Here is an 11588-nt window from a genome sequence, read left to right on the forward strand (position 1 = left end):
CACAACTCTATGCATAAGGACTAATTTGAACAATTTCCACAGAATATTTTACAGAAACAAAACTGTTTGGTAACACAATTTCAGAAGGGCGGACTGACCAAATTTCAACATCCACGGACGTCCGGTTTCGCTTGGTGCTCACTGGGTGAGGATGCTTGTAACAGTAAATGGAAAAAGGGTATGTAGTAGGAGACAGGAGAGGAGAGGGTGGGTTGGTCCAGACTGTTTTCACAGTCTTGCTTTGACCACCAGATGACAGAAAGAATAAACAGTATGCCAGTGGATGGAAGAACAGTAGCAAGAGACCTAACTGCGGTGTGTGACTACTGTGATTTCCAATTGTAGCCAATTTAATTGCAGTTAATCCATCACCATTTTGGAAACACAATTACAAGTCCTGTAATTCATAAACTTGATATCAGTAAAAACACGAACTAATGGTAGGTCTACTTTTACTTGTAACTTCTGTGAACTTTCATTATCCTTCCTCATGAGGGAGAGAAATGAGAAAATATCCAAAAGATATGTGGGGTTTTGCAAATGGAATTACAATGTTTCTTAAACGTACAGAAAAAGTTATCCAAAACAAAATATAAGTGTTGAAATTAGTTAGCAGGGGTCTTTACTTCAGCATGATTGTGGTTTGATGCATTTCTAAAACCTGAAGACTTTTTTCTGGTAGATATTGTTGTCTAAGAACCTCTTTCCATCTGTTTGACCAGAAATCAAGGCCTCTGCCCATTGACATTTTTTATGATGGAAAATGTTTGAAAAATGCATATATGCCTTAATTTAAAAAATATATACTCCCAGCATTCGTTTGACACTCAATTTGACATGCTCTTATGAATGTCACATCAGTGCTCATGGGTCTTTTTACATTGAAATGCCCATTTGTGTATGCAGTCTGCAGTCCGGTGTTGCTGGTGGGAGAGACTGGACCTATGAAGTGTCTGGTCACAAACCCTGACCCCAGATCAGGACGCTGGATCAGGAGCCATTGCTTTTCCTTCCCGAGTCAGAACCAGGACCCAACCGCAAGGGACAGAGACTCCACCACCACACAGAACACAACCAGTGGACAGGTGGACTGAACAACCTCAGTCCTGGTGGTCATCAGAGAGACAGAGGCTCCAGTCAGGGATCCAGTCTGCAGTCCAGACCCTTCTCTTCACAGTCTCAGTGCAGGGATGGAGCAGGGCCTGGAGCTGATAGAGATAGGAACAGGAGGGTCTTTGATAAACACCCACAGTAACCATGATTAACAGAGCAGGTCAACCTGGGCTTCAGCCTTCACAGAGAGTGGTGGGAGACCCCCTCCCCCTCCCCCTGGTGGTAGTCTATCAGCAAGTCTGTCTTCTCCTTCAGGATATATTTTAATGCCTCGTGACTGGGTTCATAGAAACCCTGGGCCTAGACCTGGGTTTAGCCTTCCTCAGTTACCAATACAGACAGGGTCAGGATGGGTGTTCACCACAAGAGGTACATAGCCGATAACACAGTATAGAATCCCAACAACTTCCAAACATTGACTAGAAGTCAAGGAGGGAGCTCAAAGACTAACCACCTGAGTGTGGTGGCTCCTGATTCTATCCCCTCCGGTGTCATTTTGTCACAACGTAGGAGGCTGAGCGTTAGGACGGACGCTGACAAACTCATTCAAGGGTTTTTCTTTATTTTTACTATTTTTCTACATTGTAGAATAATAGTGAAGACATCAACACTATGAAACAACACATATGGAATTGTGTAGTAACCAAAAAAGTATTAAACAAATCAAAATATATTTTATATTTGAGATTCTTCAAAGTAGCCACCCTTTGCCTTGATGACAGCTTTGCACACTTGGCATCCTCTCAACAAGCTTCATGATGTAGCCACCTGGAATGAATTTCAATTAACAGGTGTACCTTGTTAAAAGTTCATTTGTGGAATTTCTTTTATGAACACCTTTGGCAGCAATTACAGCTGAGTCTTCTTGGTTAAGTCTGTAAGAGCTTTGTGCACCTGGATTGTGGAATAGTTGCTCATTATTATTTTGAAAATTCAAGCTCTGTCAAGGTGTTGGTGATCAGATTTTCAAGCAGATTAAAGTCCAATTGTAACTTGCCCACTCAGGAACATTCATAGTCTTCTTGGTAAGCAACTCCAGTGTATATTTGGCCTTGTGTTGTAGGTCATTGTCCTGCTGAAAGGTGCATTCCTCTCCCAGTGTCTGGTATAAAGCAGACTGAAGCAGGTTTTCCTCTATGATTTTAGTGTAAGACGTCATCCACGGCATACTTGTTAACTTGAGCATGCTTAAAGAGATTCAACGTCTGATTTGTTATTGTTACCCATCTACCAATCACTGACCTTCTGTATCAGGCTTTCAAACAGCTCCCTGGTCTTTGTAGTTGAATCTGTACTTGAAATTCAATACTTGACTGAGGGACCTTACAGATGTATGGGCAGAGGAAGGGGTAGTCATTCAGAAATCATGTCAACCCCTATTTCACACAGTAAATCCATGTAACTTATGTGATTTGTAAAGCCAAATTTTACTCCTAATTTTACTCCTAATTTTACTCCTAAACTAACTAACTTGCCTTAACAAAAGGGGTGAATACTTATGCAACAACTAACTAATTAATTTGTAAGCATTGGTAAAATGTTATTTTCATTTTGACATTATGGAGTATTTTGTGTAGATTAATGACACAATAAGAAAATTAGCTGTTTTTCAAAGATAATTCGTAAAAATCAAAATAACTTCACAGATCTTCATTGTAAAGGGTTTAAACACTGTTTCCCATGCTTGTTCAATGAACCATAAACAATGAATGAACATGCACCTGCGGAACAGTCATTGAGACACTAACAGCTTACAGACGGTAGGCAATTAAGGTCACAGTTGTGAAAACTTAGGACACTAAAGAGACCTTTCTACTGACTGAAACACCAAAAGAAAGATGCACAGGGTCCCTGCTCATCTGCGTGAAAGTGCCTTAGGCATGCTGCAAGGAGGCATGAGGACTGCAGATGTTTTTCAGGGCAATAAATTGCAATGTCCGTACTACGGGACGCCTAAGATAGCGCTACAGGGAGACAGGACGGACAGTTGATTGTCCTCGCAGTGGCAGTCCATTATTCCTCCTCCACCAAACTTTACAGTTGGCACTATGCAGTCGGGCAGATAGCGTTCTCCTGGCGTCCGCCAAACCCAGATTTGTCCGTCGAACTGCCAGATGGTGAAGCGTGATTCATCACTCGAGAATGCGTTTTCACTGCTCCAGAGTCCAATGGCAGCAAGCATTACACCACTCCAGCCAACGCTTTGCATTGAGCATGGTGATCTTAGACTTGTGTGTGGCTACTCGGCCATGGAAACCATTTTCATGAAGCTTCCGACCAAGATTCTTGTGCTGACGTTGCTTCCAGAGGCAGTGCTGCGCGCAACAGCACTCAGCGTTCCCATTCTGTGTACTTGTGTGACCTACCACTTTGTGGTTGAGCCATTGTTGCTCCTAGATGTTTCCATTTCACAATAACAGCACTTACAGTTGACCAGGGCACCTGTAGCAGGGCAGAAATTTGACAAACTGAATTGTTAGAAAGGTGGTGTCAAATCAAATCTGTCACATGCGCCGAATTCACCTTACAGTGAAATGTGCGCTGGCACCAGTTAGTAGAGGTATTTGAGGTAATATGTACATGTAGGTAGAGTTAACGTGACTATGCATAGATAATAAACAGAGAGTAGCAGCAGCGTAAAAGAGGTGGGGACAATGCAAATTGTCTGGGTAGCCATTTGATTAGCTGTTCAGGAGTCTTATGGCTTGGGGGTAGAAGCAGTTAAGAAGTCTTTTGGACCTAGACTTGGCGCTCCGGTACCACAATGACAGTGCCACGTTGAAAGTCACTGAGATCTTCAGTACAGGCCATTCCACTGTCAATGTTTGTCTATCGATTTTATACACCTGTTAGCAACGGATGTGGCTGAAATAGCCGAATCCACAAATTTGAAGGGACCTACTTTTGTCCATGTGTCAATGTGTAGTTCATACATGCATAATCTATGGGCAGAATTACTGTTTTACCTCAATTAGCCACGAAATCCCCAGTTTTGAAGCAACTGTTGATTGCTCCATTTTGCAAATCTAACCATAACTCTTATCCTCCTGATTCCTTCTTTACAAGCAAATATTAAAGCAGGAAGCACCAGTGACTCGGTCTATAAAAAAAGTGGTCAGATGAAGCAGATGCTTCAGGACTGTTTTGCTAGCACAGACTGGAATATGTTCCGGGATTCTTCCAATGGCATTGAGGAGTACACCACATAAGTCACTGGCTTTATCAATAAGTGCATCGAGGACATCGTCCCCACAGTGACTGTACGTACATACCCCAACCAGAAGCCATGGATTACAGGCAACATTCGCACTGAGCTAAAGGGTAGAGCTGCCGCTTTCAAGGAGCGGTATTCTAACCCGGAAGCTTATAAGAAATCCTGCTATGCCCTCCGACGAACCATCAAACAGGCAAAGCGTCAACACAGGACTAAGATCGAATCGTACTACACTGGCTCCGACGCTCGTCGGATGTGACAAGGCTTGCAAACTATTACAAACTACAAAGGGAAGCACAGCTGAGAGCTGCCCACTGACACAAGCCTACCAGACAAGCTAAATAACTTCTATGCTCGCTTTGAGGCAAGTAACACTGAAACATGCATGAGAGCATCAGCTGCTCCGAACAACTCTGTGATCACGCTCTCCGCAGCCGATGAGAGTAAGACCTTTAAACAAGTCAACATTCACAAGGCCGCTGGGCCAGACGGATTACCAGGACGTACACTCCGAGCATGCGCTGACCAACTGGCAAGTGTCTTCACTGACATTTTCAACCTCTCCCTGTCTGAGTCTGTAATACCAATATGTTAAAAGCAGACCACCATAGTCCCTGTGCCCAAGAACACTAAGGTAACCTGCCTAAATGACTACCGACCCGTAGCACTCATGTCTGTAGCCATGAAATGCTTTGAAAGGCTTGTCATTGCTCACATCAACACTATTATCCCAGAAACCCCGGACCTACTCCAATTTGCATAAGACACCAACAGGTACACAGATGATACACTCTATTGCACTCCACACTGCCATTTCCCACCTGGACAAAAGGAACACCTAAGTGAGAATGCTATTCATTGACTACAGTTCAGCGTTCAACGCCATAGTGCCCTCAAAGCTCATCACTAAGCTAAGGACCCTGAGACTAAACACCTCCCTCTGCAACTGGATCCTGGACTTCCTGACGTGCTACCCCAAGTGGTAAGGGTAGGTAACAACACATCCGCCACGCTGATCCTCAACACGGGGGCCCCTCAGGCGTGCGTGCTCAGTCCCTCCCTTCCTGTACTCCCTGTTCACACCAACACCATCATTAAGTTTACTGATGACACAACAGCCTGATCACCGACAACTATGAGACAGCCTACAGGGAGGTGAGGGACCTGACAGGGTGGTGCAGGGCAACAACCTCTTCCTCAACGTGATCAAGACAAAAGGATATGATTGTGGACTACAGGAAGAGGAGGACAGAGCACATCCCCTATTCTCATCGACGGGGCTGTAGTGGAGCAGGTTGAGAGTTTCAAGTTCCTTAGCGTCCACATCGCCAACAAACTAACATGGTCCAAGCACACCAAGACAGTTGTGAAGAGGGCACGACAAAACCTTTTCCACCGCAGGAGACTGAAAAGATTTGGCATGGGTCCTCAGATCCTCAAGCTGCACCATCGAGAGCATCCTGACGGGTTGTATCACTGCCTGGTATGACAACTGCTCGGCCTCTGACCGCAAGGCAACAGAGGGTAGTCCGTACAGCCCGGTACATCACAGGGGCCAAGCTTCCTGCCATCCAGGACCTCTATACCAGGCGGTGTCAGAGGAAGGCCCTAAAAATTGTCAAAGAATCCAGCCAACCTAGTCATAGACTGTTTTCTCTGCTACCGAATGGCAAGCGGTACCGGAGTGCCAAGTCTAGGTCAAAGAGGCTTCTAAACAGCTTCTAACCCAAAGCCATAAGACTCCTGAACAGCTAATCAAATGGCTACCCAGACTATTGCATTGCCACCCCCCACACACACTACTGCTACTATCTGTTATTATCTATGCATAGCCACTCTACCTACATGTACATAATTACCTCGACACCAGTGCCCTCGCACATTGACTCTGAACTGGTAACCCCTGTATATAGTCCTGCTATTGTTATTTACTGCTGCTCTTTAATTATTTGTTATTCTAATCTCTTACTTTTTGGGTAGTATTTTCTTAAAACTGCATTGTTGTTTAAGGGCTTGTAAGTAAGCATTTCACTGTATTCAACGCATGTGACAAATAACATTTGATTTGTATTCTTGAAGTTGTGCTAAGCCATTTTCTCTACATTTCCCTTCCCCATCTGGGCCAGCCCCTAGGCAATTCAAGTTCTAACCAATGTACTTCAGCCCCCCACAGCATTATCCAATGAGGTTGCAGTGCGGCCTAACGGCTCAGTGGACACAGCAGAGAGAAAGAAATGACGTGGTGCACATATCTGGACATATGTGATGTAGTACACATTTTCTCTAAAAAAAAGACATCTTAAACTGACAATTATATATCATCATAATGACATAATGTGCCAGTTGGAATGTAGTACTGTCTCACCCTCTCAGTTCCCAGAGCCTTAGCAAGGTATTTGAGTTTTTGAATGACTGGTGGGATTTTTTTTAGTTTTTGTAAAATGTTGGTAGTTTGTGTGGAATAATGTTATTTTCCGTTCCCCATAATATAATTTAGTGCATTTTTTCACCCCTATCCAGTTGGTGGCGGCAAAACACATTTTGCTTGAAAATCGCAACAAAACCTCATCTAAGAAGTAGTAAACGGAAGTAAGCATAGACCAGTTACAATTTTCACGTTAGCGGTTATATTGTTGTTATTTAGACATTTATTAAATCAATAGAACTCAAAATATTACTAATTTAACTACACGGCATTACATACTTGCCCCAGGTAGTATTTGATTCGCGTTGGAGACAGGACTTGGCTGATGTTGTCCTGGTAAAGTTAGCTGCTAACAATGGCTGACTGTTTGGTTTTTCACACTCAAATAGCCTCCATCATGGAGGTGCTAGCGAATGCAGCCGTAGCAGAGATCTGTAAACTCGTAGATGACGACTATGCAGTGTTTCGTTTGGAAATAACTCAAAGCCGGAAAGAAAACAGGACATTGCGGAGGAAACTACTAGAACTGAAGGTGGCACGTGAGCGCGCAGAGAGGACAACGCAAGAGCGCGTCCTCGCCAGTCGTCCCAGTAGTGTCAAGATCCTCGACCGATACAGAGGAATGGCAAGAGGTACATTTTGCAAGGCCCAGGCTGTCTCGGTTCATATAGCTCAGTGCCTGTCGCCCCGTTCCCCTTTGTGCATGTGTGTCTTTAGATGTGTTAATCAGAATTGGATATTGGTCAGTTTTTGGATAGTTAGAATGCAATAATTCACCTGATTACTTAGTTATTTTGCCCAAAGACACAATAGGGTCGTTCCACATCTCCCCCCACAAATGAGCTTAACCAAAACCATTCTGTTTATAGCTCGATTGATTTTGTTCCATACATCACATTGTTTTAAGTGAGTTAATAATAGATAATGTCGTGCATCAAGAATCTGTTTAGAATATGATATTGGGTCTTTCCATTTGATTTCAATCACTTTTTTAACCACACCCCATTTGAGTTGAACAAAACTTTCTCTACATGTTTGCTCATGGTAGAAGTGGTCAGAAAGTAACTTTTTGGACCTGAATACCAAAACATTTAGGAGATCGATGTGCTCAAAGTCGACCCGTCCCGTTTTGCATACCCCACCTTACCATGAGACATCTATGTCTTCATCACTGGAAAATATAAATCGTTGAGTTTTATATAATTTAAAAGCTTACAAACAGGGTTGTTAAACTATTTTATAATTTGTTTATTACATTTTTATTTTTAAATAACAATTATTATTATTTTTATTTTTTTTACCATTTAACGTCAATTGTCTAAAATTTGGTAAAATCAGCTACTTTCTCAGAACAGTTCATATCTGACTACTTCTATCATGGGCAAATATGTATACAAGTTTAGTCCAAATGAAAAGTTCTGCGGTCAAAATATGATTGAAATTAAATGGGATGACACAATATCATATTCTAATTTGATTTACTGCATTTTCTATTATTTACTCATTGAAAACTGGGATGCATAGAACATAATCAATCAATAGTATATCAAGAAGTTATATCCTTGCCAATTCTAGAACATGTCAATAGTGTAAAACATACCACTAAGCATTGACAGTAGCTAACCTAACCTCTTTTCCCGAAATCACTCTCTCAGGTGAAGGACATCTCACTGAAGGCCACGGGAGCTTTGTGAAGCCAGCAGGACACAATACATGGAGAGATGACCAACCAATCACTGTTGATGAGGGGAGTGGAACCTCAACCCAGCAAGTTATCATAATAGAGGTTAGTGTAATTATGTGGCATGAAATATTACAGTTACTTTGTAAATCAAATGTGGCCGTTTATTTCAGTAAGGCTCCCCTCAGGTATTCACTGTCTTACATGTACATCCTCAACAACATTGTAATCCAATTCAACTCATGTACCGGTAATAACCTCCTCTCTTCTTGTGTCAGTCTGCAGAAACAGAGGCTGCAGGTTCTGGGGTCAAGCTGGAGAGGTCTGAAAGAGAGGAGGACCCATGGCACAGCATTGACACCCAGACTCGGGCAGCTATAGAGCCCCATGTAGCCACAAAGGACCCCCCCACCATCGCCCCAGCGCCGCCCAGGACCCGACACAGACTCACGGAGGTCAGTGGAACGCAGAACGCCGTCCTCAAGTCAGAGACAGACACGGATACTTTAACTGTAACACACAGGCTGTTACGCACAGGATCTGACCACAGATCAGACCCAGAAAGACTGGGGCTGGGGAGACTGGGCTGTCCTCCTGCTTCCGGCTCAGAGTATTTACTTCACAGTAACCCAAGCCCAAGGATTGTTCATTCCCTTCGGGACTCAGGTGACGCATTAGAGACTGGCAATGATCTGTCTTGTTCTTACACTACAGAGATGGACCCTGGCATCATGCCCTTGGGCTTAGAGACACTCACTGATCTGTCCAGAGGGGACTGGAACCGGTACAGTAGTAGTGTATACTCTGAAGGGTGCCTAGATAAGAAAGGGGAGGTTGTAGTCGTAGATGAAGTCACTGTGAAAGTGGAGGGCGACGCTCCTCTGACATGGAATGTAGACAAGACTGACTTAGGAGAAGGACACTCACAAGGCAGAGATTTCTTAAATTACAGGGAAAGCTTAGAGACAAATCCAAATGTCACGACCCAATCTCCTTTACACACCGTCAGGGATCGCGAGTCAGTGTCCACGTCGATGGGACCTTCCAATTCACAGGACCACATCCTTTTTGATCAGGTATTGAACTCAAAGGGCCAAAAGGCCAAGGCACAGGGTAGAGGAGCAACATCAGGCAAAAGTAAAGAGAAACGGTTCCTATGCATATTCTGTAACAAAGGCTTCAGCTGCCCCCAGAAGGTGGAGATCCACCAGAGGGTCCACACAGGGGAGAAACCCTTCGGCTGTACCCAGTGTCATATGCGCTTCTCTGAGGCTGGCAACCTGAAGAAGCACCAGAGGGTCCACACAGGGGAGAAACCCTTCAGCTGTACCCAGTGTCACATGCGCTTTGCCCAGGCTGGTCACCTGAAGAGACACCAGAGGGTCCACAAAGGGGATAAATAATACAGCTGACCCCAGTGTGAGAACAGATTCTCCAGCCAGCACCATCTGAAGATGCACCTGAAGGGCCAAACGGGCGAAATGCGGTTCGCCTGTACGCACTGTGGGAAGAGGTTGTCAGAGAGGAGCTACCTCAGAATACACCAGCAGAAAAACCATTCCACTTCATAGCTTCTGATGTTTGGATCAAACACTGCATTAAAGACAACGATTCATTTTCATTGTTTTCAGCAGAAAATATCATTTGGAATAACCATAGTAACAGATTTCAGTGTTGAATATTTTTGGGTAGAATATTGCATCCAGACATGTGTGATATACACTGAGTGTACAAAACATTAAGGACACCTGCACTTTCCATGACATAGACTGACCAGGTGAAAGCTTTGATCCCTTATTGATGTCACTTTTTAAATCCACTTCAATCAGTGTAGAGGAAGGGGAGCAGACAGGTTAAATAAGGATTGTGTATGTCTGCCATTCAGAGGGTGAATGGGCAAGACAAAATATTTAAGTGCCTTTGAAAGGGGTATGGTAGTAGATGACAGGCGCACCGGTTTGTGTCAAGAACTGCAACGCTGCTGGATGTTTCACGCTCAAAAGTTTTCTGTGTCTATCGAGAATGGTCCACTACCCAAAGGACATTCAGCCAACTTGTAGGAAGAGTTGGAGTCAACATAGGCCAGAATCCCTGTGGAATGCTTTCGATACCTTATAGAGTCCATACCCCAACAAATTGAGGCTGTTCTGAGGGCAAGTCAATATTAGGAAGGTGTCAATGTTTTGTACACACTTTGTACAGCCTAAAAAGTGTTACGTAATGTGTTTGATTCTAACATGTATTGACTCAGGGGTTGAATCTGATGAAGATTAGTTTTATTTTTCACTTTCTTTTACAAATGTTACATTTTTCTTCCACTTTGACATTTAGAGTATTTTGTTTCGTTAAAACAAAAGACAAATCCATTTTAATCCCACTTTGTAACAACAAAATGTGGAATAAGTAAAGGTGATATATTGTTAGTACTGTATAGGCTAAATGATGTTCACAAATGCCTATTTCATTACTTCCATTCAACAACTGCATTTTTTCCCCCCGAATAACCTTTTAATGAAAAAATGAATGCAGTGTGTCAAGCAGATTTGTAGCGGAGACATGGGCATGTGTGGTTTTAATATGGTGTGTTTAAAATTATTAATAAACATAATAAAAACAATGGGACTTCTAAGACTTGCATTGAGACTCTTTAATATACATCACATCTGATCTCACCCTATTCTGCATACACCGAAGAACACTTTATAACTAATATACACTTACTAAATATACCAACACAAACCCAGACACTAACCTACTGTACATGTCAAAATAGTTTAGTCAGGTTTGTCTGATGACTTTTGACCTATCATAGCTGACTCATATTTACCCACAACATCATATTTATGTCCACCATGATGGGTTTAACAACAATGAGGTCATTTTGTAACTACAGTATAGGACTCAAAAGTAGTGGGGATGGGTAAACACTCCACGTTGAAAGTGTGTTTATTATCTGTGTGTACATACCTGATGGAGTGTATGTCTGTGTGATCTGTATCACCTCTCTTCCAGGGGGAGGAGGGTCCATAGGTGCTGCTGGTGAAGGAGGAGGGGTGTGAGGAGGGTCTGGGGAACCCTGAGGGGACCATGGTCATAGAGGACAACCAGACTACACCTCCTCCTGAACCCACAGAGGAACCAGCTGAGCAGCACAT

At 43.2% G+C, this 11588-nt stretch overlaps 1 protein-coding gene and 1 long non-coding RNA gene across 2 annotated transcripts; one reads left to right on the forward strand and one right to left on the reverse strand.

Moving 5' to 3' along the window:
• Nucleotides 1-311: 311 nt before the first annotated feature.
• Nucleotides 312-7313, reverse strand: LOC149975137 (uncharacterized). Its single transcript, XR_016488848.1, has 2 exons — nt 7032-7313; nt 312-3555 (listed from the first exon to the last, which is right to left on the reverse strand). It is a non-coding gene; the product is annotated as an uncharacterized LOC149975137 (long non-coding RNA).
• LOC118941341 (uncharacterized) lies at nt 6882-11058 on the forward strand. The gene is made up of 3 exons (XM_036953791.2): nt 6882-7384; nt 8408-8538; nt 8712-11058. Exons 1-3 carry the CDS (start codon nt 7108-7110, stop codon nt 9834-9836), a joined length of 1533 nt encoding a protein of 510 aa, XP_036809686.2. The 5' UTR covers nt 6882-7107; the 3' UTR covers nt 9837-11058.
• The last annotated feature ends 530 nt before the right edge of the window (nt 11059-11588 follow it).

Source organism: Oncorhynchus mykiss, chromosome 19 (assembly GCF_057628025.1).
Source record: "Oncorhynchus mykiss isolate SJ-2025 chromosome 19, ASM5762802v1, whole genome shotgun sequence".
Taxonomy (NCBI): domain Eukaryota; kingdom Metazoa; phylum Chordata; class Actinopteri; order Salmoniformes; family Salmonidae; genus Oncorhynchus; species Oncorhynchus mykiss.